Raw genomic sequence first — 17,931 nt, 5'->3', positions numbered from 1 at the left:
CATACATTACCTTATTTAACCCATATAAAAACCTTATTGGATGCATATTATTATCCTCATTTTATTGATTTGAAAATTGATGCACAGAGAGGTTATATAACTTGCCCCAGACCATACTGCTTGAGAATGGAATTCAACCCGAGGCAATCGGAATCCAAAGCCTATGCTTTTAGCCGGGGATACATGAAACCTAGCAATTAGAAAGGAGTAGCGGTGAGGAATCAAGATAAATGAGACAGAGACATAAAGCAAAGCCAGAAATAAGATGAATGCAATAACACACAGTAGAAATTTCTGTGCATGTGCTTTGGTGGGCTGCTCATTTGGCTCTAAGCTTTTAGCAGCCAACGCAAAACAGGTGGAAGCCTCCTCTGTCTTTCAGCTCACTTGCTGAGCAGAGATGTTTGGCAGCTCATGGTGTTGATACGATCATGCACAGATAATCAGCAGCACCCATCTCCCTAAATTCTCTTGAGTGTCTTATCATGCAGGTTTTACCCTCAAATTGAAGAAACTAGGTCTCTGAGAGTTCTACTGACACAGTTTGGCAAAATTATTTTGCATTTGTGGTAAAAATGAGATAGAAGTACCCCTAATAAAAGGGATGAATCTTTTTCTTATAGAATAATGATTTGGTATTGGCATTAGAGGGTAAACCCTGGGAAAGCTGCAACTTCAGGACTTAGCTTTTCCCTCCCTTTGTGTTCCTAATAGTACCTAGTCTAGTGTCATGCTCATAGCAAGTGAGGAAGAGATATCGATTGCATTGAACAAATATGACTATTAGTGAATGAGGAAGAGTGTCTCCACAGGATCTTCTTGTTACAAGAGGAAGGATCCATTTCTGGGGTGGACTTCCAAGTATTCAATGGTTCTAGAGCTAATGAAAGGTAGTACAGTGAGGTGGAAAAAGCCTGTGCAATGTGAAGTCTGGAATCAGACCTCTGTGGCTCTACCACTTTTAACTGTGCAGTCTTAAGTAAATCCCTTAACCTCTCTGAATCTCAGACTAAAAAATGGAAAACTCTTATCATGTGAACATGAGAAGCCTAAAAGGGAGGATGTTCCAGAGCCTGGCATTTGGTAGGTGGTTCCCAAGTTCCATTCATGTAATCATCTTTTTATTCAGAACATGCTTAAGGGGCATCTGCTGTGGGCCAGGGTCTGTGCTCTCTTCTGGGAATACGACAGTGAACAAGACAGACCGCCTGGTAGCTTCCATCCTCTTCCTTTGCTTCCTTGTCAGAGGATGGTAGTCTCTGCAGCAGGTATTTAATAATAGGGATACCCTAAGTCCAAGTTGTTGAGGGGACAGATGGCGGTGGGGTGAGGGGAGCAACAAGAAGATTGGGGAAAACTCAGGGAAGTAAGGATCCTGTACTGAGAAACCTCCTCCTCTGTCCAAATTTCCCTGCATCCCAGCCTCTTGGGAAGCCAGGAGCCCGGTCAGGCAGTGACAGAGGCAAGACTCATCTAACTGCTGTGTCCCACATTGGAGCTCACCTGGGCCATATTGTTGCTTTTACTGAGAAAAGACTCCTTTTTCACTGCTAGACACTAGAGTACCTCCAGGGTCCTAGGTTTGCATTTCAGAGAGAAGAGGAAGATGGTTTAAAGTTAGTAAAAAGCTCCAGTGCACTCCCCAGGCCCAAGGGTGCACTCCCCAGGCCTGAGGCCCACTGTGTTGGTGAAAATGATACACTAATTACATGCAGGCCTCAGCACTGCACTCTTCTCCTCTCCTCCTGACTCCTCATGGTGTTATGTTTGCATTTTTCTCACCCTCGGGACCAGCTTTTGCATCTCTCCATTCCATCTGGGAAGGGTGTGTGTGTGTGTACATGTGTGCGGTGTGGATGGGGGACCCACAAACACTGTGAACTCAGAGGCTGCTAAGTCGGGACTGACAATCTTCCCAATTATGATCTCTTTGAAGCTGTAAGCACACACTATGTTTACCAACATGCACTTGTTTACATGTTTTGTTTTACAAGTCCCAGGCCCCATTCTCCCTTGTGTGCTGGCTGTCCATGTTAGACTGGAGGCACTCTGAAGGCAGGGCCTGCACCTCATCCTTCAGGAGGCTCTACTCTTGGTGCCTGGTATAAGGTTGAAGACCCAGAACTCTCCTGGTCCCATTGTCATGGAAATAGTGAACAGTAGTTTGCTTGCATGCTCAGTTGAGATGTCAGATGGATTCTTGAGTTATTCTCATCTATTTCTCTTACCAGAGAGCAGAAGTGTCACCCACACACTTTGGAACACCAGAATGTAAAACAGAAAGATGAAAGTACAGAGGAGGAGAGGAGGCATGACCTCCTAGGGTTAAGGGACCCCTAAGGATTAGGAGTCCTAAGATCAATTCCCTACCTCTCAGCCTTACTGCGGAATTGTGACGTTTCTGCTGCCTCTGGACTTTGTCTGCCCAGCCACTGTTCTCCCCTAGGCAGGGCCCGCCTTCTTGTCTTACCTGCACTGGATCTAAAAGCACACACTATCTGGCATCTTTCCCTCTATTTACCTTTAATCCTTTAAATGAAAATGACCAAAAAAAAAGCAACCATAAAACCCCTTCTCAATGCATGGTGAAACATTCCTTTTTAAGCATGCTTATGCTTTTCTTTTTTTTCTTTTTTTTTTTTTTTTTGAGACGGAGTCTCGCTGTGTCGCCCAGGCTGGAGTGCAGTGGCGCGATCTTGGCTCACTGCTGATGATGACTGGTACATTAATAAGCTCTGGCTCCAGAGAGAATTCTAAAACTCCCTCAAAACAACTTAGCTCATCTTTCCATGAGTACCGTTCTTAAATATGCCCGTAAAATGTTATTCTGCATATATGCTGCTGAACAATCAGGTTTATTTAAAGATTTAAGGTTTTTTTAATTCAGTAAACTTTATTTATATATAACAATAGTACAAATTGTGTCCTCAGCTTGCAAAATAGGAGTGTTTCATATTTACAGTAGGTACACAATAATATATTAGAATAACAAAAAACCCCACTTTATTGGAACATTTTAAATACTTAATTTTCTTACAGTTTTTATTCCACAACACCTGTAAAAACAACAAAACCAGACAACCATCATTGTATTTTCTTAAAAATGTATATAATACAGATTCCAGTGTGTCAAGAGGAGTGGGTTTGAGCAGGAAAAGTTGTGAGGAAAGGCAGGTGGGCTCCGGCCCCTAGTCTCACGGGATAGAGAGCTTGTCCCTTCTGCCCTTACACATGCAAGAACAGCTGTTCTGTTTGGGGGGACCATTTCCATTCTGCCTGCCACCTTCCATGCCAAGATGAAGGCCAAATAAGTCAAAGTAAGGACTTTGAAATGCAGAAGATGTTTCCCACCTTCCATGAGGCCAGGGTAGGAGGGAGCAGGCTGCACTGCAGCAGAAAGAAGACAGCTCAGGCTGAAGGGAGAGCTCCTCTGCGGTGAGAAGAACGAGATGTGGACGTCCACGAGAGGCTGAGGAATCTCCAGTTTGCTTATTGGGTGGAGGCCCTGTCTGTGAAGCAGTGGCTGTGATCATGTCTCAGGACTTTCCCTAGTACTAGTTAGAAAATACCAAGAGTGAAACTTTATCCCTCATTCATGGGGATCACTGAGCTCCAGATACTAAAACGTCACACTTCAGGGAAACTAGGGAAGACAGACTGAGTTATGGAAAGGATGCTACCATTTTTCTCAAAGCATGTTCCTGAGACAAGATGTTGGAAGGCCCTGAAGTTCATCTCCCAAGTTCCCTGTCGATCTGCTCCCACAGCCCCGTGTCTATGAAGCCACTTTGCATTTTCTCACCCACCGGGCCTCCTGAGTCTCAATTCTTTTCTCTCTGTGCCCAGGCCCCAGGAGTCTCATGCAAGACACAGTGTGGCTAGGAAAAAAACGGCCTCTCCTGGAGCAGCTGCTGGCTCGGTATTTACCAGCAGCAGGTTAATGGGGGCAGGTGTGGCAACCGGGATGCACCTGGAGATTTATCAGCCAGAGGCTTTCAAATGCTCCCTATTTGTTCTGCCCAGGCCATTCTTCATCCAGCACACCCATCCATTGCTTCTGTTTCATGCTCAGCAGGGCTAGGGGTCTTGACTGCTATTTTCTGTCCTCATTTGGTGGAATTGAAGGAAGGTCAGGAGCTCAAGCAGCAGGTGAAGTGCCGCCAGAAGAGATGGTGGCAGTAGAAACAAGAGCAGCTCTCATCGCTGGAGGAATGGCCCCAGAATAAGGTAAGGCAGCTTGGTTGATCTGCTTTCTTCCTTTGCTGGACCTCTTTTCCTACAAAACTGGTACCCTGTGCCACTAGGGGAGGAGAACTGTTGCCTGCTAAGTTGGTGGCAGGAACCAGCTTCCTGAAGGATATAAATTCGCTGGAAGAAAGACCTTGGTTTTGTTCCACGCTGTTTTCCCATCTCTAGAGCAGTGGTTGGCAGACAGTGGCTACTCAAGAAGGTTCCCTGATGAATGAATGCAGGAAACAGTTCCCTCCTCCAATGAGATTAATAGCTGATCCATGCTTTTAATGACCGAACTCTGTAAAGAGGGGAACCCTCTGCCAATGGGGGATCAAAATGGTTTTGAGAGCCGTGCTGTGGAGAGAGGTAGGACGGCAAGCACAGAAGCACCTGACCCCATGCAGAGGACGGGAGGCAGCAGCAGGGGCCAGCTGGAGGGAGTGCTCTCCGTTGCCCATTAGCATCCTCTGTCTTGCCAAGCACCCTTCTGGGGTCCCCTTCCTTTTCCAGAGCAATGTCTCTTGTGCAGGTCAATGAAACGAAGCAAAGCTGGATAGACTTTGGAGAGAGACTTCCCTCTCGCCTCCCCCAAGATGAATGGCTTCTTGTGGAGAGGAGCTGTGGCTTTAACACTTCATCCTTACCCAAGGTCAAAATATCCTCAAATTGGATAACAGGGAGAAGAGAGGCCAAAGAACTCCCTCTTTTTCTCATTCCAAAGGGTGTGGACTTCATTGGTTCTTGGTGGCCCAAAGCCAAGAGGTGTGGAGGAGGAACAGGTGGGCAGCTGGAAAGGGGGCAGGGCCTTATAACCTTTCACCCTCGTGGCATGGCTTGAGTCCAGCTTTTTCCCTTTTCTTAATTCCTTCCTTAAGGATGCCCCAGGCTACTTCCTTTGTCAGCCCAAGTTCCCCAACTCTCTCATGGAATCCTGAGAAATGTGGCCAGACCATTCACAACCAGCTCTGGCTCTTCACTCTCCACCCTCCAATTGGCCATTGCCCCATCATTCTCCACGCTATCCACAAACCTTCAAGGAAATGCCCCAGGGACAGTGAATCGTCTCCAAAAGCAACTGCTGGGAGATGCCAGGTAGATGCATTGAGTTAAGGGCTGGTACAGATGCTGCTGAGATGTCTGACTGCCTTTAACTTCTTGGTGGAGCAAAGCCTGGATGCCAGTCTGAGCAGCTGTGCGGCCAGAAAATCTTCACCCAAACAGAGCTCAGAAGTTAGATGGGGGGGCTGGACTTTTTTACGGGTAGCGTAAAGTCTCCTGCTCACACTGTTCTTGCCTATATCTCCTTTCCTTTTATCTCCATAAATTATGGGCTCTGCGCTGATAAGCTTTGGGTGCTATGAAAAGCAAACACTTTGGCTTAGTGCGGAAGGCCAGTCATTAGTATTTCCTTCAGGCAATTAATAGGGCCCGAGAAACTTTAACAGAAGTGGATTTTCAAAAGAAAGTGGCCTTGGCATGGCTGATTATGAATTATAATGAAAACAGCAAGTTTCCTGAGTATTTTGCTGAGTGCTTTTCTCTTCCCATTTGTCAGCTGCATTCAGGCAAGAAACTAGAGCTGGGGAGACCAGGCAATGTCTGCTGTGTAGTTAGACAGCGATCCAAAGCTACACGCCAAGGATGGAAGCCAGCCCTCTGCGCTCTCTTCCCCCAGCCCTCTCCTGGGAATCACATGTGGTCAGCAGGGCCTTTGGAAATTGGAACCACCTGGAGGTAAAGCAGGGCACAGAGAAGCTGGAGCCCAGAGTTAATAACAGAGAAAATGACCCTGGTCCAGTCTCTCTTGGAGGAGCTGGTCTAGCTTCCCAGCATCATAGCCTAGGATTCCCAACCCTTTGAAAAGTGAGAAAGGGCAGCTTGTTCCTCTTTGTCTTCCCCAGTCCCACCCCTTTGCTTCCACTTGTCCTCCTACCCTCCGACTCCAATGCTGCTTGCAGAGAAGTTGGAGCTGGCTGCTCAGATCCAAGCTAATGTGGGAGGCCTGGACACTCTGATGGCTATCCTGGCCACCGAGGTCCTGACACCAACAGAGCGCCTTTCCTCTCGATGACTCCCATGGCTTCTATGAGGCCTCTGGACCTGGACGTGGAGCTTTGGTCTCTTTGTTTGGAAACTACACTCAGGAGAATTGGTCATCCATAGTTTTAGGCGTCATCAGAAGAGACAGAGAAGGAAAGTCCAGTGAGAAGTCATCCACTTGTCCTTCACACCCACAAGTCTGTGAGACGCATAAAGAGAGGCAGAAGGTAGTAATGTGGGCATGCCACAGTCATTTCTACTGAGGAAGTGCTGCAGGCCCTGATGGTCAGGAACTTCCGTATATGAGCGAAGGGTTGTCTCCCCTCGCCAGGCACAAGAGAATGAAAGAAAGAAAGCATAATAATAAATACTGCAGCTTCTGTAACCTATGCTCTTCAAGTATTGCTTGCTGTAAACAGTGTTTTTGTTTTCTTTTTAATTGCCAGGAACCACTGGATGACTGGAGTGAACTCCAAAGTCAAACACCCATGTCTCCAAATCAACTTCCAAATGGAACCTCATGGAGGCCTGGCCCACACACCTCCAGGCCTGGTTTATGACAGGGATTGATATGAGGCAAGGCTGCCAGGTGTCTGGTCTGGGAGAGGCCCACCTCACCCCACTTCTCACAGTAACTTTAGGGAAATTGAAAGGAAACATATCAAAGACCAGCTCCTCATTTCTTGAGGTTTAGGATTAAATAAAACAAAACAAAAAACAGTAGCAAAAAGCATTGGTACTATCTAGGTACGCATCTCCTCTCAAAAGATGAGAATATACAGGTGTGTGGTAGGTAAAGCTCAGTTTCCAGTCAGCCAGGGTGAGCTCTTGATGGCTTTGCAATTTGTGCAAAGTTCTGGAAGTTCCACGCTCTTCTAGCTGCCGGGATAATTCCAGTTTTTACTGGCCTCTGTTTTCGCGAAGTGTTTGGTGCATACTTGTGCTCATTCTTCTTCTCCTCTTCTTCCTCTATTTTTTTTTTTTTAATTTCGAGGAAAAGGAGACAGTCATCTTCTCTCCAATGTCTCTCAGCATCTCTTCGCTTTCTCTGGCATTTGGAAATAGGCATTATATAAAGAAGGAGGAATGGGGGAAAAGAAGGAAGGGAGACAGAAATCAGAATTCAACAAAAGTTGGACGGGATTAACAGGGCAGCTTTTTGTTTTATTTCTGGTTTTTTTTTCCCTTTTTCTTAAAAAAAATTAAATAAAGTTCTCATTATTTCCCCAATATACATCAAATGAATTTTCATGCAAAGCAGCAGTCACAGAGGCAGAACTGTTCCAGCTCGTGCCTCTCGGCTTGAAGAACCACCTTCTCCTGGCCCCGGGTTCTCTGGTGTTCTCACTGAGGATGGATGACGCGCACTGTCTCTCCCAGCTGGAACTGGCTATGACGAAACTTGGCTGGCGTAGGGAGAGGGGCCCTCCCCTCTCCCCAGGATGGGGTCTCAGGGGACAGCAAGCTCTGGGGCCTGATCCCCATCACTTGTCCTTCCATCTGAGACTCCCAGTGTGGCAGCTTGGACAGGTCCCTCTTCCCAGGAATGCGAGGCTCCTCCTCTCAGCTCTCAATGGACATGGCATTAATGAGCTGCTCCACCTTATAAGCCAGCCGCTGCCGCCGCGCCTGCTCATCCTGCTCCAGGGCCCCGATGAGCTGAGGAGCAAAAACAAAGGCAGGAAGACTTCAGGACTCAGAATAGAAGACATCGTTTTCCGGAGTCCTTCCCTCTTTGCCCTCTGTCTACCTTTCCATTCTGCCTTCATGCACATAACCTTAAATAATTTAAATGATTAACTGAATGAATACATGCACACGCACCTATATATATGTATGTATGTATGTATGGTGTTTAAAACATTATCTGGCATAGGAAGTGCTATGCAAGTGTTAATTATTGCTACTACTACTACTACTACTTTCAGGTTCAATGCTAAAGAAGCTTTGTGAGTTTTCCAAAGCTGTCCTATTCAACCCCTATTCGTATTAGGGTCCACCTGTCTATCTGAAATGTAACTGACAGGATCTGCCCGAGTGCAAAGAATAGTTTGATTCATTAAGAGAGAATGAAATTAATTATACAATACTTTGAACTGGAAAACAAATGATTAAAAGTGTTATTTATTGTGTTAACAATGAGTGAAAGACAATGGAGCGTATAAAGCCTTCAGTGAATCAGGAGTTGAGTTGCCTCATAAAGGAATGATAATTTTTGAGCTCATGGGCTTCTGACTCTCTGAATGTGTTTTCTAAATTGCCATCTATTGTTATTTAGGGACTGAGTCAGGCTTTCTGCTCCTTGCCTGTTGGTTTCTGTCCCTGCTGGGGCCCTGTCTCACCTCCTCACTATACTTGCTGACGTAGGAGTAGATCTCATTGAGGGCACTCAGCATGTTGAACTCCACGGCATGCAGGCGGGACTGCTCGGCGAGGTAGGCATTCATGTCCTGGTCACTGATGGCTGGGAGCTTGGCGATGTCTGCGTAGTATCTGCCAGAGACAGGATAGATGCCTTGATGGAGGCCTCCGCAAACATTTACCTATAGCTACCCCGGGCCCGGGTCCTTCGAGGGCACTGATGTCCCCAGTTGCTCTTGCCTCCCTATTTCTCTTCTGATGTGGCTTCCTCTGGCCTCTTGCTTCATGCTGAGGTTGAGGCTGAAGGCCAGAGTTTCTTCAGTAGATTCCATCTAGCTGAGAGCTCGTGGCTGCAGTGCCCAACAGAGTGGTTAAAAGCCCAGACTCTGACCAGGCTCTTTGTGTTCAAATCCCAGCTCTGCTACCTGCTAGCTGTGTGATGCAGGGCAAGTTATTTACCCTCTCTGTACCTCAGTTTCCTCATCAGTAAAATGGGGATAATAATGATACTGGTCTTCACAACTCTGCTGGACATTTTAATGAGATGATACACACAAAATCTTTATCAGAACACTGAGTGCTTAGCACATGCTCAATGAATGGTAATTAGGATGATAATCATCTGATTTCCATGGGCACAAAGCCACCCTTTCTCCTGCAGCACGGGGCATGGGCAGGGAGGGGAGTGGGAGGTCCTGAAGAGATGACAGACACCGTCGTCTGAGTCCTCGGTCAGTGATGAATACAGAGTGGGGAATGGGCAGGGAGACAGGGGTATGGGCCTGTCCTGAGGGTGCTACTGACCTCTCCACCCAGCTCTTGTAGCTGGGGATGTCCTTGGCATAGAGCAGCTTGTTGGAGGGGGAGTCCTTGCCCAGCCGGTGCTCTGACGTTGAACAAGAGTCCATGAAGGTCTGGGCCACCACAGAGAGGCAGGCGTCCGTGATGCTGCCCTTGTGGATGTCAAACACAAACTGGGGGTTCTTGATCACGTTCACCCAGAAGCGCAGAGGGAGGCTGTGGGGAAAGGCAGAGCAGACTTGAGAATGCATGCGGGCCGTGCCCCTTCTGCTGCCCACTGATATTCTTCCCCCTCAAAGATCAAATCGTCCACCTGAAGGGGCAAAGGAGTAAAATGGAAGAAAATGGGTCCAGCCGGGGTTAATTTAGCCTAAGCTGTTACTGACCTGGGAGAAATGGAAGGAGAGGCACATTGTACCCTAATGGGGGCACCGACCCTGCTCTCTAACATCCGAGGGGTGGGCCTGGGTGTGTTCTGTTCCCTTCTGGGAGACCCTTCTAAAGGCCTCTGTGCCCCTAGGCAAGCCCAAGTACAGAGGACAGCACATTTTCTCAGGGCTTCAAACAAAGCCACCAGGCTCCTGGAGTCCCTTCACAGTGCCCATGGCCATTGTCCGGAAGAAGGCAGCCAGCAGCCCCAGGCTCAGCCTCAGAGCGGGCACAAAGGGCGCCACCTGCGCTTCCCGCCCAGCCCGGCTGCCCAAGCTACTTCCCAGGGCTGGCCTGGCCTGGCTGGGCCGAGGAATGGGCTCCCCTGGGGGAAGTTCTTTCACGACTCTCCCCAGGGCGTTCTTGTATCTGGACAGGGGCAGAGGGAGAAGTGGGGGCCATTGCTGGCATCCTGGGAATGACTCACTGTAGCTCAGAGATTTTCCCACCCCAAGAGGAACCGATCAGTAGTTAGGAGACTTCCTTCTGCAACTCGGGAATTTATAACCAGAGGAGAATGAGTTTTCTCTGCTCCTTAGACCATAAAGCAGATAAGCCCATTTACTCTCCTTCAAAATCAGAACAGCTGCTGTTTTTACTTCCTTTTCCAGCTTTGCCTTCTCTTCCAGCTGCCTTCTGGGCTGTAACTCTTTTGACTCCTCTGTGGACCCGGCCCTGTCGCAGGCTTGTCCTCCAGCCTGAGATGATGTTCCCAGCTCCCCAGCTTCTTCTTCTCTCGCCTTCTTCATCTTCTCCTGACTCTCATGGGCCCCAAACTTTCCCAAATGTCTCAGTAGTGCCAGGTCTTGGGGAAGATCTGCTTTACCTAGCCTCAAGCCCTTCCACGATGATTTCTGCCTATCCTCCAAAACACAACAGGATCCCTCACTTTCCTTAAGCCCAGGAGAAGCTGCTGCAGCTGCGAGCTGACTCATCTCTTCTGCCCTCCCCTTCTTCTGGCAGCCTTGGGTAGTTTCTGGTAATCTTTCCCTGGACATTTGCTATTGAGGTCTGGATAAGGAAACTCTCTCCACACCACGATGCCAGGGTAGTGCGTTTCTATTACTCGGGTCTGGCCAGCACACAGAAGGCACAGAGATGCGGATAACCCTGGACTTTCTCTTGATTTCCCCTGAATTGCCCTCTCCCAGCACTGGGCTGGGGATGCTCCAAAGCAAAGGAGACAGGCATGTGCTGTCCAGGGAATGCAGATGGAAGGCCTGTCCTGGCAAAGTAGACTGTGGGCTCTTAACCCCAGGGCCACCCCAGCCTGTCCGTTTCACTCCACTGTGATCAAAGCTGCAGACTGAGGAAGGCTCAGCAACCACAAGACCCGGGAGGAGGAAGGAAGAGATGGGGCTGGGGTTGGCTTTTTCCAAAGTGTTTTGTTGGTTGCTAGGACTTTTGATTCCCAAATAACAGCCTGGGCCCATCTGTGTCAGCTCTGTTTTCTGAGGAGACCGCTGACTCCAGACAGCTGCATGGGCTGCCTGCCCAACCCAAATGCCTGGACCTCCCCTCTCCCCTCTCTGTGCTCTTTCCCAAAGGAAGCCTTTTGATGCCAGCTCTTGGCCGGGTCCTGTCTGACCTGAAAGCCAGTCCTTAGCTTGGTCTGTGGTCCAGGTTCAAAACCCATGAGGATAAAGTCTCATACCAGGGGCCTGAAGGCTTCTCCCACTGCTGGTCTGGTTGCAGAGGTGACTTTAGGGGAGGGAGTCATGCCTGCAGGGCATTCTGCCTGCTGCTTCTTGAAAGCTATGGCGCCAGGATAATCACTTGGCCTTAAGAGATCAAGTTTGCAATGAAATCCTCCCTGTCAGTGGGCTCAAGTCTATAGCAGGTGTGAACTCCCTCTCCAGTGCTGACCAACTTCACGGGGGGTCTCAGTTTAATTCAGGGATTCCCCATCTCAGGAAGTGCCTTAGAACTGCCCCACTCAGAATGCCCCACGATGCCTGGCTGTGAAGCTCTGCCGCAGGCTTCAAATGCAGCTCTTTGCATAGGTTCCCCCAGCTCCCTTCTCCTGAGAACCAGAGATCTCAGAGCCAGGGGAGGAGGCTCTTCTTGGGGGACTGCTCACAACCTGGAAGGGCAGAACTCAAGGGTGCATCATATTGCTGGGCCTCAAGCCAGGCAGGCCCCACTTGGCACAGGCAGCTGGGGACCGTGTGGGCTCTGCAGAGCATATGTGCACTATTTGTTCCAGGAGCTTCGGATCACCCAGCCCCAGCCGAGAATAGGCTACCCTCCAACCCTCCCATCTCCTGGTCCTCATCCCTTTTAGCTCCAGGCCTCTCCAGGCTGCACCTCCTGCTGAGCTCCCCTAGGGTTTACCAGTTGCTTTTCCAGGTGTGCCGCACATCTGTGTCATGGATGCTGTGCCTGTCTGCCTGCTCATCTAGGAAATCAAACATGTACTTGATGGCCAGCGGGAGAGCGCTGCCCCGGTGCACAGTGCTGAACAAGGTCTCAAACAAGTCGTCCACGAACTTCTGCAGGGTGCCCTGGAGGAGGGGTGGGGGAGAGTGAGATGGAGGGGGGTGATGGCAGGTAGCAGACAGGCATACCAGATGGTGCCTGGGACCCATTTGTCTGGGACACGAGGCTGTGCAGGCAGTACTGCGGGTGGGGAAGGGTACTGTTGGTTAGCTGGGGAAGTGGGAGAAACTGAGTGGGCTGTGAATCCTGGGGAAGAATCTCTCCTCCAACCTGCAGCCACATTCCACATTCCACATAGGGTGTAGGCTCAGGGTCTTTGATAGGAAGACAGGGAGTGCCCTGAGTCCAGGCTTCCCATGAGTGAATGAGGGGGCACAGGCTGCAAGCCAGTCTGGAAACAGTGTCCGATGAACAAGCTGGAGGACTGGGTGCTTCCTGGCAAGAGCACAGCAGGACCAGGAGAGTCTGTTAGGAAGGTATGAAGAGGCTTAGGATATTAGTGGCCTGAAACAAGTGGTATCTGGAATGTGGAATGTGGGTGAAGGGTCTAGACTCAAGAACCCCACCCCCCACAGGCAGAGTGCTGATCCACAGGGCTTTGGAGGGTCTCTGGGGCAGGAATAAGACTGGGCCTGGCTCCCACAGTTTACAGGCTCATGGCACACCTCTGAGGGTCAGCAGAAACCTCTAGCCTTTTCTGTTATCTCTTTGTTGGTCTCTTGTTGTTATGCTGAGCATATTAGGCAAAGCTAAAATGGAGACATGGGGTCTGGTGGAATATTTCTGGGCCACTCTGGGAGCAAGTCTGAGAGCTGTAAGTTGGATGCCACTGTATTAAAACTTCAGCGCCATTGTTGGAGGGTCCATTGGGGAGAGTATTTGAAATCTAGCCCCGCCTGGAAAACATTGGTTAGCTGATTGTCATACTTACAGGCTTATTTTGTTACCTGCTAGGAAGGCTAAAAGATGCAGCCTCGCTTGCATCAACATTTGGGGGTAGCTGGGGTGGGATGGGATGGGAAGAGGAAGCCTCCCGTTGGATTACTGGCAGGGCCAGGCCTCTGTGCTTTCCCTCCCATTGTGGTCAGAAAGGGGATAGAAAGGCCAGCATATCTATCCAACTAATATCAGCAAGAAACCCCACTGCCTTCCTAAAGCTTAAGGGGTCCAGAGGGAGACAGTTATTCCTCTGAAGCGAAACAGTAGTCTCAAGAAGTACGCAGAAAGCAGAGATACATTTGCTATTTTTGCCAAAGGGTAGAGAACAGCAGTGGCCTGATTCTTTGGAAGCCCTGCCCAGGGAACTGGACTCTCTCTCTCTTTTTCTTTTTTTTTCAATTTTTTCCTCTTTTTTTTTCTTTCGTTAGTGGAGATGGGGTCTTGATATGTTGCCCAGGCTGGTCCCATACTCTTGGGCTCGAGCCATCCTTTTGCCTTGGCCTCCCAAAGTGCTGAGATTATAGGCACGAGCCACCAGGTCTGGCTGTACCTGGACCGTCTGAATGGGTCCTCTTGAAGGACACACTCCAGACATCCTTTCTGTGTTGTGGAGGGGCAGGACGTGCTCCTTTAACGAGCACTCCCTGGTCTGGGCAGAGCGGGAGTTACCTTGGTGGCCAGTAGCCGGGTCAGGTAGATCTCGGACACCATCTTGCTGCCCCGGTCACCCTCCTTCTGGTCACCGTGGTCATGATTCTTCACCAGATGCCACACCTTGACCCCACTTTCCAGGTCTGGGGTGATCATCGGGGCCCGGGATCGCAGGCTGTCGGGGCTGCCCGTGTACCTGAAGGAGGAGTCTGAGGAGAAGGGGGTGGTGGAGGGCCTGTGAGTAACGGAGTCACCGGCCTTGCTTGTAGAATCCTTCCAGAACCCCTGCCCACCTGCTGCATCCACTCAGAATAAACTCATTTCAGCTGAAAGGGGACCGTTGGGACCTCATATATGGTAGGTTATTTTAGGGATCCTTGGCTGGCGTGAGGAAAGAAGAGCCTGGAGGCTTTTTTAGAAGAGGTTTTATAAATTTTGTGAATTAGAGACACCCTTGGGAATTTGGGAGTCCCCTCTACTCTGACACTCCCAGCAATGAATAATTAATAGGTAAAATGTCAATAGGATATTTTCGTCGGTGCTTTAATAGAAATCTGGATACGAAAGAGCTGCAAGTTGTAATTCTCCTCTTGGGAGTTAAGGGTCTCTTCTCGCACAGGGCCTGGGGTATGGAATTTCCTGAGCCCTTTTTGGTGCTGCGGGGTTCAGTCCTGTGGCGCCCTTTGGTTGGGAAGCCCAAGGCCTTAGTGCATACCTGAAACCAGAGCAAATAAAATGAGGGACAAGGAGGTGCCATAACCTCATTGCCCAGAAGGCCTGGGGGCCCCAGTACTCCTCGGACTAATTTATTGATCAAACTGGGACACTTTTGAGAGTAAAGAGGGGCACTCTTAATAATTCAGCCAGGACAACAGGCATAAACTGGACTGGCCCAGGCAACCTGGGATATATGAACCCCCAGCCAGGTGCCTTCCTGGTTCTGGGCCACTCTGACTCCTCTACCAGGCTGGGATATCAAAGAAAGGGCACATGGTGCCACCTGCTCCCACGGCTCTGAGGGTGCAGGCTGCCTGGAAATGCCTGGACTAGGGAGGACAGAAACCAACTGGCAGGCGCCTGTGATTCGGCCAGCAGCAGCAAGGGCTGCCTGCTGTTAGAAGGGGTAGCGAGTGGGCCCTGCTAGGTTGCAGAAGACTCTGCTCTGAGCTGCCCAGTGTGCCCTTATGGTTCTCACCGTATCTGCTGATGGACGTCCGGGAGATGCTGGCAGAGGCAGGGATGTTGTAGGAGGAGGTCTGTTTGGGGACCAGAGCCACCACCGACCTGTCTGATACCTGAGAAGGGTACGGAAGGTACAGTACAAAGGTGAATGTAGGTGTCTTGGGAAGTTAGCTAGTCAAGTATTTCTAGAGGGTTATAAGATAGCTGTGGGGCAGAGAGCAAGGAGTACAGGAATACCAGAAACAACCATCACTGCTGTTTTTTGCGCTTTTATCGGGTTAGAGCTGCATAACCCAATATAATAGCTACTTGCCATGTGTGTGGATTGAGCATTTGAAATGTGGTTAATCCCAACTAAGACGAGCTGTGTCTAAATTGAGATGTGCTATAAATATATATTACATGCTGGATTTCAATGACAGTATGAATACAAATATAAACTATCTTATTGATAATTTTTAAATTGATTACATATTGAAATGATAATCGTTTTAGACCAGTTAGATTAAATAAAATATGTAACATTAATTGATCTTTCTATTTTTACCTTTTTAATGTGACTAATACAAAAAGTTTAAATTAACACTTGTGGCTTGCACATGTGGCTTGCATTAATTTTCTACTGGACAGCACTGGGCTAGACCCAGTCTCCCATCCACTTGGTGAGCTATGCACAAGTATTCCCATTTTACAGATGAAAAAAAAAATGGAATCATAGGGAGGCTAAGCAACCTCTTAAAGGTCCCATAATTCATACATGGTAGAGCCAATATTTGTAGCCAGGTCTGTCAGGCTCCAGAGCACATGTTCTCTTCATTATATATTCTAACTTGGAATTTTATTTCGAGTCACACTGGTCTGAAGCCCATTTTCCCTTTGGGCTCTGCTTTCTTTCCGGCCTGGGTCCTATAATGCCTGGATCACTTCAAATAGTTTCACCAAAAGGGCAGCCACTCTTGGGGACTGAGCGAGAAAGATGGTGTCTTGTCCCATCCTCTATGAGGGCGCCCCAGCTCAGCACCCAGCCTGCAGGGAGAGGGCTGATAAATGAGGAGCCATACTGAAGACATTTGGGGCCATTTTGATTTAAGATTACCCTCCATCCAATAAAAACAGAGAATCCCTAGAATCGTGGCAATCCAATTAAACCCCTAACGCAGAGGGAATAAAACAGCTATAATAATGTTATGGGCCATAAAACATTCCTATTAAACCATTTTTTATTTTAACAATTTTTATGAACTTTATAAGTTTGATTTATAGCTGCACCAGTCATAAAACCATCTTTCTGGGTCTTAAATTGTCAGTCCCTCTCTCCCACCAAAAAAGAATTAAATGTGGGGAAGTCAAACTATAAATGAACATTAGTGCTAACGAGATTCCCTGATAGCAGGTTTCAGTGGTGATGTTTAATTTTACCCTCCCTATAAATCTGCGGAAACCTGGGAAGTTTTTTAACATCTCTTCGTTAATTAAGATTATGCAGATTTTCTTCTGCAGGGACTCCAAGGACCTTTGACTGCAGAGAGGGTAACAAGAGGGCAGTGCATTGACTTGACGGTATAAAGCTCCAAGGTCCTGTGCCTGGAAGGTGCCAAAGCTCCATTACTTCCCAGCTAGAGTAGCTCCCTGGACTTGTCAGCCATTGGTACCATCAGCACCAGGACTGGGAGGGGGGCAGTCTCTACCTCTGTCTTTCAGGAATTCCTTACAACTGACAGCCCAGAAATGATACCCGGAAAGCTTAGCAGGGGCAGGAGTTTCCACTCCCAGGGAGAACAGATTACATTATCATTTATAGTTTCTTGTCACCTAATGAAAGATTCACAAGGTGACTCAAATGACCACAGTTCAACTCAATTGCAGGTCTAGTCACTAAACCTCTCTTGTCCTTGGTTTTTCTCTGTCTTAACCAACAGGTGGTGCAAGTCCATGGTCAAGATGCCTGGCTGGGTCTGACCTTGACTCTGCTGCTTACCCGCTCCAGGACTTAAACTCTCTGAGCCTTAGTGGTCAGTGGGGATAATAATTGCATGTAGTTTGTGGTGAGAATTAAAGAAGTTAAAACACAGAAAGGCTGAGAGCGGTGCCTGGTATCCAGTGAGCACGCAGTAAGTGTTGGTACTAGTGTTGCTCTTATGAGCGTCATTATCATCATCATCATCATCATCACAGTCTCCCAAAGGGAAGAATACTCCTTGCTGTCCCCTGTCACTCAGCGCTAGCATGTGAGAAGTGACTTGCACTCAGTAAAAGCTCAGTAAATATTTGAGGAATGAATGCATACATGAATGATAAATGACATCAGGGAATTGAAAGCGCTTTGTATGATCAGCACCATAAGAACAGAATAGTCCCTTCTTCTGATTGGAAGCTATAGGTTGGAAAGCCCAGTAACAAGCATTAGGGTGTCAGAGACAGAAGAAGAAAGACCCCACTCCTGCCCTTTGGAAACTCATGATTTGGGGGCATCATGCTATTTTCTTTTGCACTTTCTTTTTCAGCTTTAATTGGTTCATTACAATTGTTCTACATTAAGCACCATATGAAGTGGTGGTGTTTGAGCATATGTGTATGTGTACAGAATTAACAGGGAGTGATGACAGCTTCCTTACCTGTAAGTACAATCCTGGGCACCTCACACTTTCACAAGTCAGGGTTGCTGTCTCCATTTTACAGATGAGGAGCCCAAGGTGCAGAGGTTAAAGTCACACCAGCAATGAGTGGGGAAGCAGGGCTTAAATACAGCTTCTAAAGCCTCTTCTCTTCCCACTACACCACTCATGTCCTCTGGGCAGGGGTCCAGGCAGGGTGTCAGGATGGGAGGTGCAGGCGAGTCAGGGGGATGGAGCCTGG

The 17,931-nt window shown here is 48.4% G+C and overlaps 1 protein-coding gene across 1 annotated transcript in view; it reads right to left on the bottom strand.

Moving 5' to 3' along the window:
• Positions 1-2,854: 2,854 nt before the first annotated feature.
• PLXNA2 (plexin A2) overlaps positions 2,855-17,931 on the bottom strand; it is a 221,995-nt gene continuing 206,918 nt past the window's right edge. The window contains exons 27-32 of the mRNA XM_032137653.1: positions 15,089-15,188; positions 13,912-14,102; positions 12,199-12,368; positions 9,439-9,651; positions 8,616-8,766; positions 2,855-7,932 (exon numbers count right to left, since the gene is read on the bottom strand). Of these exons, the coding sequence (XP_031993544.1) occupies positions 7,837-7,932; positions 8,616-8,766; positions 9,439-9,651; positions 12,199-12,368; positions 13,912-14,102; positions 15,089-15,188 (921 nt within the window). The 3' untranslated portion in view covers positions 2,855-7,836. The remainder of the gene's footprint in view (positions 7,933-8,615; positions 8,767-9,438; positions 9,652-12,198; positions 12,369-13,911; positions 14,103-15,088; positions 15,189-17,931) is intronic.

This window comes from Hylobates moloch, unplaced genomic scaffold (genome assembly GCF_009828535.3).
Source record: "Hylobates moloch isolate HMO894 unplaced genomic scaffold, HMol_V3 SCAFFOLD_18, whole genome shotgun sequence".
NCBI lineage: Eukaryota > Metazoa > Chordata > Mammalia > Primates > Hylobatidae > Hylobates > Hylobates moloch.
Note: the sequence above shows the minus strand (reverse complement) of the source record. Positions and strands in the feature narration are given on the sequence as shown.